General features: G+C 42.4%; 1 protein-coding gene across 1 annotated transcript; it reads left to right on the top strand.

The window, feature by feature from the left end:
• The first annotated feature begins 8,048 nt into the window (after nt 1–8,048).
• Nucleotides 8,049–25,004, top strand: valopa (vertebrate ancient long opsin a). Its single transcript, XM_041946814.1, has 5 exons — nt 8,049–8,415; nt 10,742–10,952; nt 15,372–15,489; nt 18,010–18,243; nt 24,768–25,004. The coding sequence occupies exons 1-5, from the start codon at nt 8,052–8,054 to the stop codon at nt 25,002–25,004; spliced, it is 1,164 nt and encodes a 387-aa protein (XP_041802748.1). The 5' UTR covers nt 8,049–8,051.
• The last annotated feature ends 544 nt before the right edge of the window (nt 25,005–25,548 follow it).

Raw genomic sequence — 25,548 nt, forward strand, 5'->3', positions numbered from 1 at the left:
TGTCTTTTTATTGTACGTTGTTAATCTTGCTTTTAACTGTAGTTTTATGTACAGCTGCAGCCTGTCAGATTTCTTTTGGAAAACATTTTATTTTTTCCAAACAGAGGGGCAGAGAGGGGATACATAAATCCTCACTTTCTGGCAGTTTTTCAAACTCTTCAAGTTTCCTCTTTTGAAGCTGTTATTGAAGTTCTTGGGGTTGTGTGAAATTTAATAGAAAATAAGTTATTCAAGGATCCATCAAGAGATTAGTTTTGATTCCTGGATATTTCCTGTATTTCCCAGCGTATGAACTGTAAATACTCAGACTCACCAGCTTCGAACCTGAACCCCCACTGGAGAGCATTTCCTTCCCAACTTGGGAAGGGGGGTAGTAGGCTAATAACGCAACAATAGCATCGCAAAGGACACATCTAACTAACAGCTGCTGATTATCAGGTTAGTCCTCACTCATTTCAAATCAGTAAGGCCTAATCTAAAAATCAATGCCTGTAGGTGACCTGTAATTACACAGATCTTTTCTCTGGGCTGTAATTGATTTTTTTTTTTGTCAAGATGAACACATATTTACCAAGGTTAGATGCATGAACAGTCACACCCAAACATGGGCATATAGTGTCCAGAGTGTGCATCATCCCTCTTCTAAATGGTGTCACCTGATGCACTTAATGATATTTGTGTCTAAAGAAAACAGGTAGCCCGGGAGGGATTGCTTTGGGGATTTGTACGTAATCATTGTGTTTTCTTGTGTCTGGGGGGGGGGGGGGGGGGTAATGCAATTCCCCAGTGACCTGCAGATGGTCTGCTGCTTTTAGTTTACAGAGCCAACCATCCAGCAGAGCCTCAAGAGTAATCAGCGTAAGACCTTTCACTAAGTCATTACTCAAAAGTCGGTTTACAGCTGCATTCTTGGAAAAGTGCAGAGCTGCGAGGAGAATGGCACAGGTCATCTCCTCGAGTCCACAGATGCTGGTGGGGACTATTGATCTGCCTGATTTTCATTTCACAAAGACTGAGTAGCACGACCTCCGTTTGACAGCTGAATGCCAGCAATAGAAACATTGTATTTGTCACATAGGATTAATCTGCCTCTCGAGGGGAAAAGAATGGATTCATCATGAATAATCAGAACTTCTTGAAGAAGGTACATGCAGCACCTCAAGACTCACATACGTCTAGTGTTGAGTCCATAAACAGACGAGAGCAGTGGTGAGATGATTGGTACCCTCGGGTGCTTCTTCCATTTCTCAGAACTTAAACCACATTTTGTGTAAGCCCTGACGCTTCTTGTCACAAAGAGGAAGTTGTTATTTTTTGTTTGCTCTTTCTTTGGCTGCGCTGAAAAAAGATGGACTCACTCCATTTGTTTCCCTATCTGCTATTGCCAGAAGCTTTCATGGTAGTGTTTTGCAGTGGTGGAAGCAGATCATTGAGGTACAGTAAATAAAGCACCAACAACACAGTTCAGTACTGTCTACAAGCAGGTATTAACGTGGGATGTGGCAGGTGGAGGAAACCTGAGATCGACTTAAATTTACTCTCTGCAAAATAACACCCAGAATGAATTGTACTGTGAGCTCTTGTTTTCTTTGTGGACAGGCTGTGTGATCAGTTGACCTTCTTTTAAGCAAGGTTTTGACATATTTTTATGGATCCCGCTGATCCAAAGGAGGCCCGACCTAAGAACTGAAGATCAGTGCTCAGACCTTGTTGATTTGCTGTTGTGTCCACAGCGGCGTTGTTATTTCAGAATAACCTCTTTCACAATCAGCACTGCAAACAGCAAGTCATTTTTACTGATCGCTGCAGTTTCGGCAGCCTGTCAGTCACAGGAATATCTGGATGCTCTTCGAAATCTCTGTATCTCGGTCTGACACCAGAAAAGCTGACGTGAGAAAGGTCAAAGATCTGGCTTACATGCTGCTCCCCATAAAACATTAGGTAAAGGTGATGGCCGTACTTTTGCCATAAGAACGTTGATCTGAAATTTAAAATTTCCTGGGGCTCTCCCTTGAGTCATTTTGGACTGGAAGTTCAACAGCCTGCCTGTGGTGTGGTCCAGGGTTGTGTTGTCTGGCCAGAAAAACATCAATTTGGCTCTTAATCATGCTCACAGCATGATATGATGTCATGTCCCTTGCCTGCAAACTTTCAGACAAATCTTTGACCCGTGTCCTTTACGAAGTCGCCCGAAGACGGCTTTGTAGCAAGTCCCTCAAACATGCATCTGTCATTTGAATTGCGTCCACTATCCTCTTGGGCCCTGCACAAACGAGAATAAAGAGCACCATGCATTGTCCAAACAACACGGCGAGGCCACAAATCTCACACGAGGACTCAAGCAGTCTTTTAATCCGAATGCCTGTTTCTGAGGCTCAGTTCTCTCAAATGTTTGGAGGACTGCTGGTACAGACTATATACAGTAATATGTCCACAACACTCAAAAAACTATTAATTTCTACTATTGGTTTAAACCCAACATCACAGAAGCTCCATCGGAGCAAAACCCGACCAAACAGCCATTGAGAAAGGAATCATCAAGGCCTCGACTTACTAAATAGTTCAAAAGAGCCTCAGTAACACCTTTTGCATTAGTTGATCCAAGTTCCACCAAGTCTAAAAAACAAAGCAGCCAGCTCAGAATTATGAAGTGAGCCCCTCAGGTACACAACCAGGCAAGATTTCTGTCTCAAAACAATTCTCTCATCAATGACATGATGAGCTTTTGCCATGTAGACTATGATAATACATGTCTTACTCTTTCAATAAATTGTGTGATATGCATGCACATGTGACACTGGAGTGCTCGGCCAACCATTTGACTTTTGGAAGTCTAGAAGTTCTGGATGGTCTGTGGAGGCCTGTAGTGTTTTTGAGTATCATACATGCGTTTGTTGAGGAGGTTAACTCCACACCCGCCTAAAGTGAGCTTCAACCTCTTTTTCTCTTCTCAAGCATTGCAGCTGCCTGTTTGTGACACTGGAAGATTTGTGTTCATGCCTTTTTTTTTCCAATGATATCTTTTGTTTCTTTGTTTTTTTACCATAAGGATAAATTTTGCAGTTCTGCTATTCACTAGAAAAATGGTGCCTTTGTGATTGTTCTCAATAAACAGCAAATGATGTAGCACCTTTGCATACAGAGCCTCCTAAGCTCTTGTTAGAGCCAAAATATACGGATATGGAAATATTATAAATAATGTATGAGAAACTCTCCAACAATCGGGTAAATTATGTTCTGTGAGTATGCTGCTGCTCTGGGCTGTGTAGTTTGATTCGCAAATCTTTCTGACTTAGCCACCAGTGTTTGAGAGTATATCCTCTGAGCCCATTGGTTCCTACCAAAGGATGGAAATATTTAAAACCCATTACAAATTCAGGTATCGTTTATTTTAAAAAAGGCTAAATAATTGTTGTGTTTTGGGTGGTGTATCGTGTAATAACACAAAATTAGGGTGCTTTACTTTCAGCAGCAGGACAGTGAATGTGGGATTGACAGAAAATAAATGACAGTGTGTGTTCATGGTGGGGAAGGAACGTGTCACCCAGTGGCGCTCTGTAGCTCACTGGTGCCTTTTTAATAGTTTGTGGACAACAATGGAGCTCTATGGCACAGAGGAACACGACAGATCAGATGTGTGGCTCCTTTTGGTACACATTCCCAGTCAGTGTCCACACATGGATCTTCTCACATGCTTTGCATTCGTATGATAATGTCCTTTTGTGAACACATCATTTCTGGTCTCCTTAATAACAAAGGTGTGATCTGCCAATACATGTCACCTGGCAACAGCCTGTGATGGCAGAGCCACAGGAGAATTTTCAACTGTTACAACCCTCAATTAAACAGATAGGCCTTAGGGTGCCTATGAGTTCACTTATTAGCCTTTAGCTCATTTACTGAAATTGGGCGTCATGCTGCTAAATCCAAAATGAACTAGAGAAATGTGGCACACGTTGTGGTCAGTGCATGTAGTTATACAAACACATTGTTTTTTGTTTAGATACTGTGAGATCATGTAAAACATTTATGCTCCCAATGGTTGTAATTACTGGCACGGACCCTCAGGTTGGCGCTCGTGGCACCATTTGATGTTAAAATGCTAGGTGAAGAGCCTCGACTATCAGCATTTGAGACACACTCGTAGCTCCAGTGCCACATACAGTATACCCGTCTGTTTAGGCGCATGTTCAAAGTGGGTATGTGGTCTAAAATGTCTGATGTGGATGGTATTGGAATTTTGCTCAGAGGAGAGGCTGAAATGTTTGCTTGTTTGGTAGTTACTGCATATAACCCTGTGCTTTGAAATCTCAGTACACAAAATCCCTTTTTTATTTTTTATTCAACTTCTGATAACCAGACAGGTTTGTGAGAGAACTTTAAATACACCATCGATGCTCCTTGAATTCACAATTCTCAAAAGCAAGGTGTATGCATTTGTATGAATGTGTGAGGGCCTGTATATAGTCTAATATTTCATTTCAGATCCCAGGATGAGACTGTATCATCAGTCTGTCCGACAGTAGATTTAGAAAGCTTTAGATATACAATTCCCTGCCAATCTTTAAGCTGCTTCGTATATTTTACTACATCATGAAGTAGGAGACCGGACTGTAGCGCACGGGTCCAAACTCGCCTAAATAAATCAAAGGATGTTATCCCGACTGCAATCACACACACCAACACGAAAGCTTCAGAGCTGGAGGGTGTTTGTGCAGGTGATGTGGTGCATGGGAAGTGAAAGAAACAAGGTCAGCTGTGTTTCCTGTCCACCAGGGGAACACAGGAACCTCACAAGAGGTTCACACAGATCACAAAGTGGAAAGGCCGTCCCATGAAAGGAGAACATGACAGCACACATTCAGCAACTTGAATGTGTTATGGCGCTTGAAACAGATTATTAAGATATTATGATCATTATTCGATATTTTACTACAATTATTTATAAGCATGATAAGGAAAAAAGAAAGTTCAGACTGTTTGTTGTAACATAACCCTGTTTGGCTGCTTTCATACTTTCAGATGCAGCTATAGGAGGTTATATTATATAAATATAACCTTATATAAGGTTATATTTATGCTTTGGTGTCTGTTTTTCAAATAGTGTGTTACACTTGTAACACTACAAGAAAAAAGGCTTTTAGGATGAGGAAGAACCAATGTGTTTGGTGAACGTAACACTAGCTCAAATAACAAGTTATTGGAAGTCTTCTCTTCTAGTTACAGTTTTTCATTGAAAGCATGCACCGCCAGCAAGTGTAAGGGTTTCTCTCATTTTCACCACCTCCACACTGTAACAGTGCTGTGGGAATGACCACTAACTAGTCAATTTTAGGAGCTGCCGGCGCTTCCCCCACGGGCTTGTATCCCCATTCAATCTGAAGCCTTCGGTGAAACAGCTAGACCAGCCAATCCTACAGGTCACTGCCCTGGTGGAAGCCTGGTAAACATGTAATAGAGAGGTGGGATGAGATGAGGTGCTGTTGTCAGTCAACAGAACAAGGTTGGAAACATCAGTGCCGCAAACCGCATGCACCACGGTGATATAACGTTATAACCTAAAGTGACTGCTTCAGTATTGTTAGCGTTTAGGTTTACTTGGGGTTTAAATTATTGCACTGTGTCAGAATTACCATGTCATGCAAAACCATTTTGTCAAGTGTAATACAAATCAATGCTGCTTCAGAGCGAATGATGCCATGTTTAAAGAAAATCGTGGAAAGTATTCTGGCAAAAAGTGAAGTTTGGAGTGAAACTAATTGGATTTGCTCTTTGACTCTTCTTGAGCAAAGCACAAGGTTGAACTTGGCAATGACACTTAAGAACACCTGCCAAACAAAAAGCAGCCATACAGAGGTCTGGACAGACATCGTAGGCAATAAATCCTCATTTACGTGATGGTCACTGAGGTGTGACAAGCTGGCTTCCACAAGACGGAACTAGATCAAAGGCTGGGCAGAGGGGGAGACAGCGGGAAGGTGATTCACCTCTGAGGAAGAGTTTTGTGCAAACATGGACCTGACCTTCAAACTCTGGCTCAAAGTTAACATGGAAGTGGAACTGAAAACAAACTACTGAAAAAACTGGAATACATTTGAAACAAATCCTTAATTCCTAATCCTTTTTGAAACAGCTGATCCTTTTGAATCTTCACGCTGTCACTTAAAGTGTGAAGCATGATGACTGAAATACATCTGGTCGATATCGGCCTCATGTCAGCAGCTCTTAAGTGCAACTGGATCATGCACCGATCACCGCAACACTGTTGTGCTGAACTGGCCCAGGAGCTGTTTTCTCCAACCTCTGAGTAACTAATAATGTCTCAGGGTCATAACCTATTCCACCAGCACTGCATTTTCCTTTCTGCTTTGAAAGAAGCTATTTTGGACAGCAGTAGCTGTAACGTCAGATAGGGAGATTTGGGAAATGCTGGCAGGCGTCTAAATGAGAAATTCTCCCCTTTACCCTGAACAACCCAAATTTACTGTAGATGCTTGAGTGAAACAGACGTGCACTTAAATGACACCTGAAATGCAGGTGATGCTCATTAACCTGCATGATTTCTTCTCCTTCGATGAAATCCTAACACACAGCGGTCAGCCACTGAATTAACATGCTGAAAGATGTGAAGGCAGATGGGTGGATTTACACTAAGATTCACTGTTCACAGTGTTTCCCACAACCCTTCCCTGACCAACTATAGCTGCATAAACCTCTACTCTCAAACTGTGTTTTTCCAAATGTAACTGTTAACTGTTTAACAGATGATAAGCTGTATCCGTGTTAGGCCTCTTTTCAGGCAGACTCAAAAGATCCCCAAATGATTTCTGTTACTGTTCTTTACTGTTACTGTTGTGGTTATATTGTGCAGCCGCGAGTTGTGAGGTGCACTCAGAGTAATACACTGTGCACTCAGTCAGCCATTCAATAGCTTTAAAAACAAGCACATTGATCGTCCGTTCAGCACACCAATGTCATTCACTGTTCATGTGTGCTTATTGAGCTTTCTGAACAGTGGTGAACGAAGGATTACTCTGCAGGTCTTATCAGTCTGCTTGCAGCACATCAACAAATTATTGTCATTCACACTATTAGACTTTTTGAAGATATATATAAAGCCCGGCCTATTGTGTGACTTGACCTCTTGGTGACTTGACCTCTTGGTGCCACATTTAGCTGCAGCAAGGAGTGCTATTGATTGTAATTATCATGCGGCAGGCAGACAGGGCATTTTTAGACTTGTATGTCATAACTACACTGGAAAGACCTGCACAAAGCACAGAAGTGAATCCATCCAGGTTAATTGGCCACAGGTGTGTCAGCTGCCTGCGTGCAGTACATTGTAGTTCTGCATGTAATGTGTGAAAAGTGAGCACGCGTACCTTAATTGTGATTAACAGAACAATATCCACAATCAGCCTGCTGGGGGCCTAATTAAGCATTATTAACGAACTGAATTGAATTAAAATGAGCCTATTAATGAAATCCGGAACGCGTCTTGGTGTATCAGTCCTGACTGATTGTGATTATTAGTTTGTGGTAAAAGGTCTGTGGAATCGATCGCTACGCTCATCAGCGGACGCAGCGCGCAAAGAAGCGCACAGGAGGAGGACGCGTCCTGTCGCCTCTCCTGGAGGGCAGCAGTGATGCCGGAGCCGCCTATATAAGAGCTTCCAAGATGCCACTGGTCGGTCATTCATGTACTTGCTGCCAGCGCCTTTCTTCGCCTCCCTCTGCCCGCAGCGTGCAACGCGTGCTCCGCCGCTACTTCGCTCCCACATGTAGACCCGCGCTTTCAAAAATCTCCGTTACCGGCGGGTTTCTCTCAGCCGCGGTCCAACCATGCCCATCAGCCGAGGACTTCAACACAAGAAGTTTGCCAGAGGAGAGCGTCAGGGCGCGCAGGATGCTCCGCGGCGCGGGCGCAGCGTCTAACGCAGACCAGGAGCGACTCCGCATGAAGTTGTGAGTGTGAGAAAAAGAGAAACTACGGGATTTCCTCTCTCTGTTAGGCTCACCAAGCACGTAGTAGCACACCCTGGGCATGGACAATGGATACTTTAAGTCTGTCGGTGAACGCGGTGTCCTACACGGTGGCAGCTGAACTCTCCACTACCGATGACCCGTTCAATGGACCCATCAAGAACATCGCGCCGTGGAACTTCACCGTCCTGGCCGTGCTTATGTTTGTGGTCACCTCGCTGTCTCTGAGCGAAAATTTCCTTGTCATGTTTGTCACTTTCAAGTTCAAACAACTCAGACAGCCCCTGAACTATATAATAGTTAACTTGGCCATCGCTGACTTTCTGGTCTCCCTCACCGGTGGAGTAATAAGTTTCCTGACCAACGCCAGGGGTTATTTCTTCCTTGGGAAGTGGGCTTGCGTCTTGGAAGGGTTTGCTGTTACTTTTTTCGGTAGGTTTACCTGTCTTTGCTTTTTTTTTTGTCCCCTAATACTAATAATTGCAGGGCTTCATCAGATGACTTCCATAACTGCAGGTGTCAGTGTTGGAGCATTTTATGCATTTGTGGCAAAAGTGGTGTGATGGCTGTAAAACAGCTCCACGTGGCGCGTCCTCATCCATCAGCACTGACTTCAACATCTGCTCAGGAATCCGAGCATCTGGGAGGTAAAAATCAATTCCACTGCAGCTGCTGCCAAAATGGAAAAGCTGAATGGGGAGCAGGATGTCAGCGACTTCAGTCAGTTTCTGTGACAGTTCATCCCTTGAAAAGCTTCTTTATGCAAAATAATCAATCTTTTCGTATGTCAGAGAAACATACTACTTGCTGTATTGATATGTAGATACTGAATCAATACAGCAGTAACATTAAGTACAGAGTAAAAACCTTATTGACCACATATGAATGATTTTATTTTGTATTAAATTTGTATAAAGAAAACTTTCTCATCCAGTCAGCTCTAGTAATAAGGCAGAATTCAAAGCCACACTCAGGAGCCTCCTCACATACTGCAGTGCATGACTTGCCATAAGCAGGTTACCAACGTTGTGACCACCAAGGACATTTAACTAAGTCAGTGGATTGGCATCTTGGTTTCTGTCTGCATTGTTCAAGACAAGACGCTTCCCAAAGTGAGATCCAGGGCATCTGGCAAGTATCCTGCAGTACAGGAAATCAAGAGAAAAGAGAATAATTTAGTTCAGGCAAAGAGTCCTTACTGGGTTTCCTAACAAGGTTTGCACACCCATTTTAGAAGCTTGGACACTTATAGAGCAGCGACACAGGAAGTCACAGGATGTGATCATTGAAATGATGATCGATTGATTGTTATGAAATTACTTTCACAAATAGTTTAACTTGTGGGGCTTTAATGAGACAGTTTTGGACATTGCTTTGAGCTATAATATCCCACATGGATCTGCATTATCTTGTGTGTTAGCTGAATTCATATCACCTTGGAAATAGACTCTACATACTGCTAATGATACTAAATAACAGTGAAATCCCCAAGACAATTAATTCATGGCGTATGGGTATGACTGTTTATGGACAGTATTACATGGCGGATCCTGGTGTGTTGGTGTTTTTATGCACTAATTACCATACAAAAGAGTAATTTTTCTGCATGTGAAAACAAATATTGCAGGGCAAAGAGCACTCTAACACACAGCAACATGAAAACATGGTCTGTTTGTAGGATGAGGAGCCGGCATGGTGTGAAAAGAAATGGTTTGACATACAAAATTAGGATCAAGGATGCCATGCTGATGTATAATCAATAGCCCGCTGAAGTGAGGCTTACATCTTCAAGGGGCTTTTGTAGTGGAGTCTTGACAGCAGTTTCAGTGATTGACGGCTGTGCTCCATCACTACCTGTGTGTGAGAGTGCAGGCGTGTGTGTTTGAGTAAATTAGAAAGATTAAGCTGCTGTAGTTCTTGCTGATGATCAGGATGGATGCCCCGCTTCATATTCTGCTCAGGGTGACAATATTTTCTATGTATTTTTACTCCACTTGTGCTTTGCAGATAAATACTTTAAAACTTACTGGGTAAAAGCAGATTTTCTAGAAAAACACCCTTTGATGGTCAGTTTAAAAAAAAAAAAAAAAGCTGCAAAAACAGCACTGAACTACTGGTGTTCATTTTATTAGTGAACCTTCACAGAGAGACAATATGTGTGAAATAACTGAATGCCCGGGTCTCCACCTCTCTGTCTCTCGTCCTCTCCAGTGAGCCTGGTACCCAGACACCAGGAGTACCTGGCTGTGCAGAGATCTGTAATTAAACCGGTCTGTGAGAGTGACTTATTACCATAATTATAGTTGGCTTTTTTTAGCCCATTAGGAGGCTGCCTCATGCACTTACCTGGATCATTAAACTATTTCTAGCAACAGTGCCATCACTTTTACTTCTGCACAGTGCAGAAATGAGATACTTTGTCAAAAATTAAGAAACATGGATAGGATATGGGGAGACGTCTTCACCAGGGGATCCCAGTTGGACAAGTTCCAAAAGCACAGATATAAAGAAACTAAGTAGATTTCACACTCTGGTTAGAGAGGGTAGCACTCTAAAAGAGATGCAAATACACACATTATGAACTCAAATATTGTGACATTTCAGAAAACGCTTTTTGTAGGTTTACCACTGTGTCAGATAAGTGAAGAACACAGCTGTGATTTCTATAGTCACCAAGAGCAAATTCTTGGACTTTGTGGTGCTTGTTTCTGTCGTCCCACTCAGCTCCGACACACTGACCTCCTGCTGTTCGCTTCAGGTATCGTGGCCCTGTGGTCCCTTGCCGTTCTGTCCTTCGAACGATTCTTTGTGATCTGCCGGCCTCTGGGGAACATCCGCCTGCAAGCGAAGCATGCGATCCTGGGTCTGCTGTTTGTGTGGACCTTCTCCTTCATCTGGACCTTCCCTCCCGTGCTAGGCTGGAACAGATACACTGTAAGCAGGATCGGAACCACCTGTGAACCTGACTGGTGAGGAATGAGCATTTTATTATCTCACAAAGCGCTACCTCTCTTTAAACTGTCAGAGGCTTAGTATAAATACTAAGAGGAGCAAGTGAGAAACATTTTTTGTGTGATTTGGATGAAGTGAACACTGAATACTAAAGACTGTAATTAATTCTTTTGGTTCATATAATTTCTGTTGGTGGTTTGTGAGTCACAGCTGCAGCCTACTGTCTGTTTCTCACAACATGTGCATGCTCACATACAAATTTTTCCTTATGATTTTTAAGAGTGACAAAATCAGCGTTGTGGCTGTGCAAGCAGGGTAACAGTTAAACAAGAGATTGGACCCAAATGCTGATTCCAGAGGCAGAGCTGAAGCAGTGCAGTGATTTAATGCACAGAATCAAAGGCACAAAAGGCCTGTGGGATGGTGAGGTAGGCAAAGGTCAACACCAGAGAAGTCCGTCCAAACAGGCAACAAACCCGACAAGGAGCAGGCAAGAATCAGAAAGCTCAGCTCTCAGCCCGGCTCTCTCCTGCCTCTTCCTGGGGTGGTCGTGCTGCTTGCCAGTGTGTTTGGTAGGTCTCAATGGTTAGGCTATATGCTGTAAGCAGTGATCGGCTTAAAACCTGCAGCACTTAATGCAATGCCTGCGCCTCCTTTTCCAATGTTGATGAGTGTTAGTCTGTCATATGTCTTATGTTCTTCTGTATTTACGGCAAAAAAGCAACAACAACAAACGTGTAGTAAAGTCTGAAGGATCTAGTCTGCTGCTGCATCTATAAGTGCCACCAAAACTGACATATTATCACCAATAAAGCTGATATGAATAATGTGTTAACAGTTTGTCCACTTAAACATTCAGCAGAGAAGGAGCATTGTGAGCATTCATTTGGAGTCATGTTTCTTGCCACCTTATCAATATAAGTCCAATATGCACTCTCCTTTTAGTTCTGTGTTGAGCTCCACCAACTCTTGAGAGAAATGTCTCTAAATGCTCAACCATGTTCTCCAGCTACTCGCTAACTTTGTCTGCTGTTTGGTGTTTGGTAGGTAGTGCACAGTGAGTTTATCCATGCTGCCTGCTGCGGCTGCCAGTGAGGCCGGTGAGAGCAGTGAGGCTGAACCAAAGCAGTGAGCTGAGGAGTCTGAAATGCTCCATAGAGCCGAGGGGAGCTGCAGGGTTGGGGGGGTTATTCTCTGTGGGTTCGTCACTATGAGTGACGACAATAAGCGTGCTTAAGTTGCACAAAAGGTAATCGTTATCTTGCTCCCGTGCTCTGCTGCATGATGGATTTCCCCAAATGGGACAATACAGAACTGAACTAGTAACTTTTTACCTACCTTTAATACCGCCCCTATGATTCAGCCCAATGCTTCAGCCAGAAATAACCCTCTATTTTTCTTACCACACACCTCACACGCAGTTAAAGATGATAGGCATTCCACACTCAGGCCTGTGGCTTCAGCTGTATCAGCTCACACTGTGTGAGCGTGTCTCGTGGAAAAAGTCAAGGAAGAGGTCGTCTCTGACCTTGGCCCTCAGGGTGCCATCTGGGTAATGCTGTTTAGCTGCTTTGATCAGAGGCGTGTAGATAGGGGGCTGAGTGTTTGCCTCAAGCCCTGTAACGGAACCATTGCTTAGATGAAGCACAGGGGGAATGAATGGTTCAGACAATGCAATTAAGACGTCACCTTATGGAGATACCCGGCGCACTGATGACCCAATCCACCCCTGGCTGCATGCAGCATGAGTTCTGTCAGAAAACATTTGGTTAGCAGCAGGAGCGCAAACAGCACAGGTGTTCGAGGTCCACCATGCTGCCACATGCACAACCTAATGCATTTTAAAAGCCTCATTTATGTGCATCTTTTTATCTCCGGATACACGCAGATATGCTGCACTGGACGGCTTCTGAATGTTAAAAAGCGTACATTCAAGGTTTTGAAGGACTGTGCGGGAGACGTTGATGTCAGTAGGTGGCTGTGTCCTTGGAGAGGGGTTGGAATACAATGTACCGCCAGTCTTCTGGCTTTCTTTCAAATCCCTTGCAGTGCAAAGGTGTTGTGTCAGACATTTAGGTGTAACAAAGACACATATAGAGGGAGGTTGCTAATCCAAATTCCTGGACCTGCTGGGAACAAATACACATAGAACAAATCAGTGACCTTCTACTCCGCCCTCATTAGACTGTCATTATCATTTTTTGGGAGGTTAGCTTCTCTGTTAAGTGCATAGACACTATCAAACATTAGGTATATGACTTGCATTATCACAAAAGTGAGGAGATGAAAAGTGGCAACATCTGTAAACATAGATGGTAAATAGCTTAGCTAAGTCTAGCAGCTAAGCAGTGTGAATTTTGACACATGATTTTGATTTATTTGCAGTCTTTTGGTCAAAATGTGTTTTTTTTTAATTATTGTCGGTTGTAGTCTCGTCTAGTTTTTCATTTTTGTCGTCTGAGCATTCTGAGGCTGCAGCTGTCGCCATCTTTGACGTGCACAACTGCCACGCTCACAGACAGCAAAATGAACTTTTGAAGAAGAGGTGTTTTGGGCCAAAGAAGATAATGTCTCACAAGTCAATGTGTGTCCACAAACACATGCAAAAATAAAGTAACGTAGTTAATTTGGCTTTCACATTATCATCCTACTTATATCACACACATACGAGTATATAGATTAAACCTTAATGTTACTGTTGTTATCATCAGTTACTTTTATTTAGTTGTTATTGTTGCTGTTGAAAGGTTTCCGGCTAATGTGTTTTAATCAGTTTTTTTGTTGTTGAAATTGCAAGAAAACTGCAGTCGTGTGTAGGAAGTTTGTAAATGTACATGGAAATATATATATTCACTCTGTCTCTTGAAGAAGTGAGAGGCTGTTGTGAGATTTTTTGCAGCTAAACAGCATTAAAGGGAATAAATACAATCTTGTTCATCGAAAACATACAAAATAAACATAATTTTTAAAGTCCCTGTGTGTAGGATTTAAACGTCATTTATTTGTGTCCCCCTGTGGCAGCTTAAAGAAAGACCTCTCAAAAACTGTCGCCTTAAGTTGTGTTAAATGTGAAGCAAGAGTGAGCTCCCCAGCTGAAATGAGTTGATCACGCTGGCAGTCAAGCAGGCTGATTCTCGTAAATAATGGGATTTTTGGGGATCGTTTGACAGAATCGGCTAGACCAGGTCACGTGGTTCCCCTCATCAGAAATGACTGGCGACAGCTCTGTTGGAGATGATTTAAATGCTGGCTGACTGATAGACAGAAGTGGCTCATTAAGTCACTGAATCTCTTGACCGGAAGATGGAGCTGCTGGGGAAACCGAATGCATCATTTGGTCGAGTGCACCGGTTGAGTGATTGGTTCAGATCTTCGTTTCACAAATTAATACATTTTAGTTCAGTGCAGATACCCAGGTGGTTTAGTGATACATTTGGTGACATACTGAAATGGATGAACAAACTATGTGCATCTAGGGCATCTACCATTACAGCTTGGAGGGGCTAACCTCTAAGCTGTAATGTTTTTTTTCTGTATGTGGAAGGGACTGTAGAAAGAAACCAAATGACATATTTACAGTGTCAGTGCATCAAGTGAGCTGCTTTCACGGTGCCCAGAATTTCTGCTTCCTCACAGTTATTTTGTGCGCATACATCTAACAAATCCCTCACAATTCTGCTGTGCCTCTTCAATCGAATGACTTGTTTTGGTGAAAAAAAAAGAAGCAAATTAAACGAAGCGAACAAATCTTTTTGGAGCATGAATCGCTACGCAGCACGTGTCACATGGCAATGAATTCATGAGGAGTGAGGTGTGAATCGCCCCATCACAAATGTCTGTGGGTCAACTTGGATTCAGATGCATGCATACAAACACTTCACCAAACGCACAAGCGCACAATCAAATCTCTGTCTGCCAGGTAGTTCCCTGCACATTAATCTGGAACTTGTTTCATTTGACCGTGGCAGGTATTCTCATGCAAATGACATAATTAGACTAAATTAGTGGCCTCCAGGCCCCCAGTTGTGTCACAGAGATTTGTCTCAGCTGTGAAATTTCCCTTTCAGCTGACGCTCAAATGAGGTGCAAAACTGTTGTCTTTCTCTCCAGCCAGATAAAAGCCTCTGAATGTCAAAATGACATTTCACAGGCTGCTCAAAGCTGGGAAATTATGGGATTGTTAACCACTTAGCGACACAAGTGTTATCAAACTAATGGTTTGGCATGTTTTTGGCTGTATGCATCAATCCACTGAAGAATCTCTATCTATTGCTATTAATAGGTCATTACAATACATGCCATTATATTAGCAAAAAAAAAAAACCTTTATTAAACTTTGTCAAATGGTTCTGTACGTTTACATCTATTGTGTTTTGACCCAGTTTAAAGCTCATAAAATATCAATGTAAACATTTTTCTTCTCCACTTCTGAACAGGTGTTCAACCAACATGATAGATCACAGCTACATCATCACTTTCTTCGCCACCTGTTTCATTCTGCCTCTTGGAGTTATATTTTTCTGCTATGGAAAGCTCCTGCGGAAGCTCAGGAAGGTCAGTATGAACCCACACATGGAAATCATTCATTCTTATTAATTATTGTAAAATGTACTTCATAAATATAGGTCAGCCTTTCAGTCATGTTGAGATTTGTTTGAAAGTGGAATTCTTTCCCATTCCTGCCTGATATACTTCAGTCTTTGTGTTGTGTGCTTCATAATGCGAGGCACATTTTCAGTGGGAGACGTCTTTTACTATGAAGCCACGCTGTTGGAACACGTGCAGAATGTGGCTTTGTGTTGTCTTGCTGAAGTCAGCAGGGACGTCCCTGAAAGAGACGTCGTCTGGGTGTCAGCATATGTTGCTCCAAAACCCAAATGAATCCAAACAAGTGACTCCTGCCATGGGCACTAACACACCCGCCGACCATCACAGAATCTGGCTTGCCAACGTTGTGCTGGTAACAGTCTGGATAACCTGGAGAACACAAAGTCCAAAATCCCCCCCCCCCCAAAAAAAAAGTTTGAAATGTGGACTTGTCAGATGACAGATCACTGTTCCACATTGTGTCAGTCAGCCTCACATGAGTTTGGGTCCAGAGAAGTCAACAGCGTTTCTGGATGTTATTAATATTTGGCTTTCACTTTGTATAGTAGAGTCTGATCCTGCATTTGTAGATGCAGCGACAAACTGTTTACTGACAATAGTTTTCTGAAGTGTTCCTGAGCCCATGTCGTAATATTCTTCATACAGTCATGTTGGTTTTTAAAGCAGTGTCTCCAGAGGGATCGAAGGTCACAGGAATTCAATGTTGGTTTTCGGTGAAAACCTTAAATTCCTTTTAACCTGGCGTCGAGAAACGTTAGAAGTGGTGCAGCGCGCTCCATCCTTGCTTGTGAACGACTGAGCCTTTCGAGGACTTTCATGATACCATCACCTGATACCAATGAGCCTATTGAAACGTGGTGCTGGCATCAAATTCATAATCATATATTTATAAAAGTCAACAAAACTGATGAGGTAAAAAATAAAATATATTGTGTTTGTACTATTTTCAATTGAGTATATGTCAAAAAGGATTAGCAAGTTATCACATTCTGTTTTATTTGCGTTTTACTCAACAACACAAGGAATGTGTGAGCAGCTTAATTAGTGAACTTTACAAATGCAGATTTTGTTGCGTTTGGACAGAGTCAAGCTAGCTGTTCTCCCTGTTTTCAGTCCCTGTGCTAAGCTAAGCTAACCAGCCTTACGCTTACCATCCTGGTGTGACCACAGTATCGATCTTCCCATCTAACTCTTGGCAAAAAAGTGATTAAGCAATATTTCCCTAAATTTTGGTGGCAGAAGAAGTATTCATGTCCTGCACAAGTATGCAATCAAAACCTACTTAAGTACAAGTATGTAGTAAGAGTTATTAGCAAAATGTACTTAGAGTATCAAAAGTAAAAGTACTGCTTGTGAGGAAAAAACAGTCCTAAGTTTTGGCCATTTTCTGTAAATGCACCCATAGTGCATTAAGTGGAAGGCAAGGTGCGATAAGCAACAATTAAGCTGTGCAGATGAAGTGAAATCAAGGCACTGTGGGGAAAATTGGCTTAAATGGCATCAGTGTTTTTATCGAACAGTAGAAGTTAACTTCACCACCATGCACCACCATTCAAAATGAAAAAAATGATTAGTTAATTCTCATCAAATATACGAAAATATCAGTTTGGAACACTGATTAAGTATTAAATTAGCAAGTCCAACCAAAATGACCACAGCAGCCAGTAAAGGTTGAAGGGTTTGAAAAGCATTTATTTCTGATGAACACACGTAACACGAAACAAAGAAAGTGTGTGAAGTGGGAGGTTTGAGTTTTCTCTCCATGTACGTGGTTATGTTAAAGACCAATTCTGCGTATGTGTGTGATCCGTTTAGGATAACGGTGACAGGTTGCATAAGAGTAGAATCACCACTGCAAAAATCAAATTGAACTGTCAAACTCGGCAGCGCTGATCAGGATTCTGTTATTGCATTGCCGAAAGGATTTTCAGAGACATATTTTAGTTTGCTCTTAAGCTATAATGAGAGAAAGCTTGTGACCGCTGTGTTCAAAACAGATGAGCTAAAACCACGTACCGCACAGCTCGCACTACGTCACCCACCAGCTGGAGTTTGTTCGGTGTGTTCAGACCGATTCCTCCGTGCGTCCGCTCTGCGCAGGCCACGCAATGGCTAGAGAGCCGTCCAATAGGCAAAGAGAAAGTTCATACATAGGTGTGAATACCTGGTGGATTGTGGGAGACTGAGTTCAATGGCTTATGCTTCATGATAGGAAGACAGCTATGCATCTGGGGGACTTCATGCCAATAAATAGGAGCGGCTGGTGAGCTGCCCAAAAAACAGAAACTCATTAGTATGGCTAAAATGGAGCTGTTCACACCTTATGGTAGTCTGAGACGTTCCAAAGACTCAGACTTATGTGAGACACACACTGAATATTTCTATTTTGTTCATATCCTAGTAGATGAAGTGTTTGTTAAATTACGAAGCCCTGTGCAGCTAGTCATGAATCTCTGTTTCCTGCAGGTATCTCATGGTCGTCTGGCCACCGCCAGGAAGCCTGAGCGCCAGGTGACCCGTATGGTGGTGGTGATGATCGTGGCGTTCATGGTGGGCTGGACGCCATACGCGGCCTTCTCCATCCTGGTCACAGCTCATCCAACCATTGAACTTGACCCCAGGCTGGCTTCCATCCCTGCCTTCTTTTCCAAGACAGCTGCTGTCTACAACCCAATCATCTACGTCTTCATGAACAAGCAGGTAACTGAGAGTTTACATGTTGCAAAGGAACACTGGTTACAGCAGTGCAGAGGGGAGCAGCAGCAGAGGAGAGCTGCAGCACTGAGATGTTTTTTCTATTGTTGTTGGGTGTTAGCCTGTCTCTCAATAATGCATGGCGTATGAATAAAAGAAACATGAAATCCAGAGAGTGCAATTGTCCACGCGTGGCTCTGTTAAAAAATACATTAGCCACCTATGGTATGCTTGTGAGTCTTGCAGTTGTGAACGGACCAGTGCTGACATTTTTTCATGCCATTTACCTTGTTTAATTTTACATTGCGCTTTCTAGCTCCTTTTCTCAGTGTAAGTGAGACACAGACTCTCTGAGTGATCATTATTGACTGTGCAGATGTTGACTATATGACAGGAGCCATAAGAAAAGTTTCCAATTCCTTTTCAAGCTATTCTTAAACTGTTTCTCTGTCTTTCTCATTCTAAAACAGATCTATTTTATTCAAGTAATAGTTTGTTTGTTATGTTTTTTTTTGTTTTTTTTTCCTCCTGTGATGATTACTGAGTGATTTATAGTGTGCACCGAAGATCTGCATAACTGGATTTAAGGCCTAGCGATCCTAGTAATTGGCAAATATAACAGCATAATGCAAATGCTAATGCAACGCGCCTTTCGGTGCCCATGTTAACCAATTGGGTTGTTCAGGCAACGAGATATATTATTCTGTACGTATGATATAAATTATCTGATTTTTAGAAATGAAGGAACATATGTGCACGCTTGATGAAATATCAAAATATGCCCATCCAACCTGCCCTATATGTATTTGAAACAGTGTCACTGCTGTTTGTAATGTGGTTGTTTAAATTACATACTTTATATATAATATATAATATATATATATATAATAATAATACATTTTGTCTAAATAGGACACACACACACACACACACACACACACACTCTCAGGCAGTAAACGCCTCCCTGCAGTTGAAAAGCTTTATGTAACATATGTAATTTATGAGGTTATTATAAAGATCAGCTCTATGTGTGAATAGAAAAGAGCAGAGGAGCAGACTTGCTGAACTGGCTTCTGGTTTGAACAACCAGGTTACTGCTCGTGACTAATTTCCCAGATGCTTGAAGGGAAGTTGAAACTTAGAGTAGTTGACTAGTCTAAAAGTAAGAAAACATGTCAAAGTTGAGCACAATTTAATCACTAATGTTAAACATCGTCCGGAGAAATGTTGCGTATAAGAACCATTTCAAAATGTTGATCGAAAAGTTCTTCCATAACCAAATCAAATTTGAAATGCAGTTGAAATGTGTGGCACTTTGTGACATGCATCTGAGTTTCTGCTCCACACCCACGTGTCCTGGTAGATTTAAGTGTCCTGAAATATTTTTGTGTTTATGGAGCCCTGTTTCTGTGTGGAAGTGACAGATGGGGACACCATTTTTCCAGTATTGAATGAAAAGCTCATGCAGTGGTGTAATAAACCTTCAGTAGACCAGTGTTCTTAGCCAAACAACGATGCCCTGCAGAGCTGCCTGCTCCAAAAATGCTGGACTCACCAACTTTAGCTCTTGTGTGAGTTTGCTTTGTCCAGTTTCCTGATGCCACATCAGTTGTCCTTGCCTCTTGCAATTTGAAGTTGCTGCTGTACAAAGTGGTCCAGTGAAGCTCTAGTCACACTTCATATAAAACTGAAACCCTAAAGCTCTTTAACAACCGTTTCATGTTAACATGCAGTCCTCGCTGTTTTCACATTGCTCCATTGTCTGTTCCGAGTTTTTATTGGACATGACAGGTTTTATTTTTTTCAATATGATTCTTTACAGTCCAGCCGGTAAAGTGAACATTAAAACTGTCAAGATCAGTTATGAGAAACCTCTATTTTTAGATAGCAGAACACTAGTCCAACTATATCATGCTTGGCACGATCCCTATATTGCCAGGGAGCTGCATGCAGTCTGCATGTCCATCTGATTGCCCCGGTTCTGAGCTGCACTCGCTGTTGAAATGGGTCGGTCAGTGTCTCCGCTAAGACATCGTCGGGATGTAAATAAGGACAGCAAGCACGCCTATCCTGGTTTGGGCAGAGCTCCTGTGGCTTCAAGCAAATTGCTAGTTCTAATAGAAATCAGCTGGCTGCGAGCACTTGATTGTGATCTCCCTCTCTCTCTCCCCCTCTCTTTCTCTATTTCTGTCGCTCTGAGTTACATAACAAGGAAAGGTGATCCAGAGGCTCAGGGGATTGCCGTGATGTATGACTCCTGCTACTTGGAGTTACTATTTCAGAGGGAGACAGCCTCCTGTTATGTCTGAAGTCAAAAGGTTGAAGGTGAAAAAAACATTCTAAAGATGTACATTTATCACCTCAAGTATTAGTGTTCAAAATCCATTTCATGTTAGGCTTACACAGGCTGCGATCTCTCAAAGGCACACTGCATGATCAATATGGACAAACAAAGCAGGGATTTAAAACAGAAGCATAGAAAGACATTACGTCTTTAGAAAATATACTTTGTTCTCCTTTTACTCCTGCTGCCGTAGACAAAGAGTTTTGCAAAACTCCAAGCACAAACGCAATCCTGGAGTAGAACCATGGTCACCTATACGTCTTCATTCCACCGGGCACGCCTGTGTCCTGGTCCGGGTGACGGCCGCTCTCACTCTAATGGCTTGTGATTCCACCAGATGTGTTGCAGAGTGTTTGAGAAGCGTCCCAGAAGGAGCTCTGCGCTCTGCTCCACTTTAAATACGTGCCTACTCTATTCTAGCCCTGTGTTCCACGATGCAGAAAACATGGACGGAATAAAAGAAATGGAATCAACTGTAAAACATGGAAGATCGAGGGTAGGTTTTCCCTACCGTTGTACGCGTTTTCACAGTGCCTGAGTAGAATGAATAGGGAAAAAACTATGCTGGTATGTTTTAGTGTCACACACAGACACACAGTGAGAGAGAGAGAGGAAGAGAGAGGAAGAGAGAGGGGGTAAACTAGCAAGAGCTCATCCCATCAACAAACTCAGAAATGCAACGACATCAGCAGATGCAAGATGGGAGTTTGTTAAAAACTTTATGGCTGCATGAGTGGGGTCAGCTGTTCTGGTCAAGCACAGTAAACATGGAGGAGCGTTGCCTGAATGGGAGAGTAGCCCCCGTCAGACCCACTTACCTGGTGTGTTCGAGCTGCATATGGAAGCTGTCCTGCAAAAGATCTGTTTGATAAAGAATACTGCAGTGTCGTGTTGCACCAAATTTGTTGATATTCGTTATATTTTTTACATTTCCTTACTGAATTGTTGAAATTTTATCCATCCACCCAATGATTAGACACTCTTTCTGATGACAAAATGTAAAACGAATTCTGAACAAAATTTTGGGTTTGATAGGGCCCTACATGGAGCATCTGGTCAATGTGCAAATTCCTGATCGTGTAAACACAAGACGAAAAAGGAAAAAGAAACAATTTTAACTATGCAGGCCACTCACCCACAGTAAAAGCACAAATCAAGGAAAAATGACCAAAAAATCTGAGCAAGTCAGCAAACCAGGCAGGCTCCTCTTCTGAAGCATGCAGTTGGATGTGAAGCTGTGTTGAGGGTGGACGCCACAGAGCTGCGCCTGGTGGAGTCAAGGCGTCAGGAGCGAAACCGTTACTCTCTCACTTCTCGTGCTCACATTTTTTCAGATGATTTAGGTAATTAAAGTGACCTGTGGGGTCACACATGGGCTTAACCTGCAGACTGTGGGAACACAAGCCTTTTCAAGATCACTGCTGTGCTTACTGTGGATAAGCGATGCTGTTAGAGAGCTCAAAGGCCTCACTGAAAGCGTCTGTCAAGAGGGAAATATTTATTGTCCCATCAAATCCCAAACCTGTATTTAATAACAGCGTCAATGACTGTATGGCTGCTGTAGAAATGTTAAAAGCTGAACACATATGGGCTGCGTCCTTACTATTTTTCATGTGATGAAAAGGTACAGCACTCATGCTCAGCGCTGTCCAATTCACTTATCTTCATTCAGAAAGAAAAATGATACTGCCGTTACGCCTGACAGCTGAATTCAAATGCAGCCTATAGAAGGTACATGTTGTCGCCACTTTTTCTCAGCCTGCACTCAATGAACCTGAAGAGCTGCAAGATCACAGAGACAAGCACAGGTTGTCAGAGCATGTCTGTGGTCTGTGGAATGAAATGAAGCCGGAAAATTGTATAATGTTTATGGTGCTTAGGAAGTACAGCATCAAGGTGGATTTGTAGCCCAAAAAGAGTCCTGAAGCTGCTGTCGCTATACTGTTTTTGCATCAATAATGGAAAAGATGATAATGTGAAATATGAAAAGTGTTGTTCATAGTGAAAAACCTACAAAGAATAATCACCTGACTCTGCAGCTCCAATCATTGTGTTTCATGGCCCGGAACTTTATGATGTCGTGACTCACTCTCTGAATCAGCCTCCTCTTGGCATGCATCAGACAGCTTTCCTCAACGTAAAGGCTCTGATAAACCGGAGCACTCCATACGTCACTCCCTGATTTGGTCACAAACCTTAGGGGGAAAAAAACAAAGCAAAATTTTCTGACTATTATCCAGCAGCAGGTTGCATCATCAAAGGTCTTTTCATGATCCCACAGATGTTTACTGTCTGCCTGACAGTAAACCAATATTTAAATCCAATATTTCCAAAGACTATTTCCGCACCCTGCATTTCTTCTCTGCCACTGCGTTAGACATAGCAAGCCGGGGCAGAGCCCGGTGCAGTCGATGAATACTTTTGCCCCAGAGAAACATTTTATCCTTTCAGGCAGGAAGTCAGTGAGATAATGAAAATGACTTTGAAGATGCAAGCCGCTGATGGATAACAGGTAAACATAAGGCTAGCACAGGGAAAGCTGTGGGACCAAATCACAGAGTATCACATGGAGTGCTGCGCTCACAACTACAGCTACCCGGCACCAGACAGCAGACAAAGTTAGAAACTGGAGCTGGAGCACATATTGAAGAATGGAAGAGCCAAAAATGACCCTCAGGAGTCCAAAACAGAGCTGACAATGACACCACGTGACAATTAGTTATTTTGTCAATATCCATTCCTACAGTGCAGGTATTGCAGTGATATAATTAATGGTGCAATCAGACTACATATGACTGAAAATGCACCATCGCCATTTGTGACCCTAGAATTCAGTGTTGAACTGCTTTAAAGAAGCGGATGGATCTGCTGCAGATGTTCAGGGTAAATGTGTTTCAGGCTATTCCTTTTGCCAAGATGACATTTTATTACCTTATTTTCTGTGTGCAAGTGTTTTAAAATCTATATCGTTCAAAGTGGAGGGAAGTGTTGTACAAGTAGTACACGTAAGGGATTTAACAGCATATTTAAAGTCCCAAAGTGAACAAAAATCCTTTTCCTTTTTATGACCTCAGAGCGTTACCACCACGCTTTGAAAGCATCACAGGTTTGAGGGGAGCAGTTAGGATGCTTGCGTGTTAGACAGGCCATTAAGGGTCAGGAATGGTCCTGATTCCTCCCCGGGGCATCACAGAGTGGCAGCGGTAACACTGGAGATCAATTAGTGTTTTTAGATTCAAAGTAATGTGGAAACAAATGATTGTGGGACGATTAGGGAGGACCGGTTGAAAATGGCTATGTTCTTCCAAGAACAGCCAATTGACAGGACATCATTGTCACTACCACTGTGTCTGAGAGGCCAATGCAGACACAGCTAAATGTTGTGTAATGTAATGACTGATCCTCTCTGAACATCAGCAGTGAAATGTGTTTGACCACTATAAAAATTAGTCTGTAACTACTGATTTTTGCACATCAAAGCAGAGACAGCACAAAAAAGTTTTTAAATGATACTGTTTCAGTGTGTCATGTGTATCTGTTGACGCTGCTGTGCTTCCTAAAGGTCATAAGTGGGCATGCAAGCTAACAGTGAGCAAGTAAGAATGAGAATGCAAGTCATTTACTTGTTGAATCTATTAAAGGAGTAGTTCATTTCGACATTTCACTATCTTGCTGAGAGTTAGATGAGATGATTGATCATGTCTGTGGAGCGAGAGCTTGTAGACAGCTACTTTAGCTTAGCATAAAGTCTGGAAGCTTGGGGAAGTAGCTAGCCTGGCTCTGTCTAAAGATAAAAAATACCCACCAACACCTTTAAAACGTGCTAATTTTTATGCTGCATTTCACTTTTGTATTCCATATACAAACTGCAATTGTCAAACCGAAAATTTTAATGTGTTGCTTTTGGCTACTCGTGCTTTGTAGACTTGTTACACTATGCAACACTACTAAAACTCTAAACTATTACATTTAAGTTTGTGTACAGATTAAGTAAATATGATACAAGGTGTTGATTAGTTATCTTTAGGGGTGGTGGTCGTATTTTTAAACTTCAGACAGCTAGCTGTTCTCCAGTTCTTCCAGTCTTTAAGCTAAGCTAAGCTCAACTGAGAGTTGTATCCATCCTATATATGTGCTCCCTAAAATACTGTCATTGCAAATAATGTTGTTGTTGTTTTCTGTCCAGTTTCGGAAGTGCCTAATCCAGCTCTTCACCGGCATGGGGACCATCCCAGACAGCAACTTGAACCAGACCTCCGAGCGACCTGGGATTACTGCAGAGAGTCAAACAGGAGAAATGTCGGCCATTGCGGCGCGCATCCCTGTGGGTGGCACTGCGTCACCCAGGTCTGACGATTCTCCAACCGACTGTGGCTCATTTGCTCAGCTGCCTATCCCAGAAAACAAAGTGTGTCCGATGTAGCCGTAAAACTAATCCCAATAGGCCTTCTCTGACCGCCAGAGTCCATAATAACCTTCAATTATCTAGATCCAGTGTGTTTCAGAGCCTGTTTGGACAAGGACAGAGCTTTAAATCTTTTGTTCATTTCTTGCGGAGATGCAACGTGAAGAGCTGAGAGTCGACTTTTGGAGGGTCTTCACAGGTGATGGCTCTAGCGCTTCATATTTCACTTGCAAAAGAAATTAAGACACACAAAAATCTCTTGAAAACGAGAAAAAGCTTTGGGCTCCTGCATGTTTCCGTAGTTTGTTTATTATCGAATAAAAAAAAGAACAGAGGGGACAAGAAGGACCTGTACGGACTGAAATACTCAGAGCTAGATATCTTGTAAATACATTCTGTCTTATCATTGGAGGATGTCTTGGATGTTCTCCTGACCATCATTGCCCACCTGCTCGTGTGTCACATTAGAGGGCACTTGATTCCACTTGATAGTGTCTGCCTCCAGTGAAAAAAGAGACTGCTAAAACCACAAACCTTGACATCAGTTAGTTGAGGGCTCGCC

This window comes from Chelmon rostratus, chromosome 11 (genome assembly GCF_017976325.1).
Source record: "Chelmon rostratus isolate fCheRos1 chromosome 11, fCheRos1.pri, whole genome shotgun sequence".
Taxonomy (NCBI): Eukaryota; Metazoa; Chordata; class Actinopteri; order Chaetodontiformes; family Chaetodontidae; genus Chelmon; species Chelmon rostratus.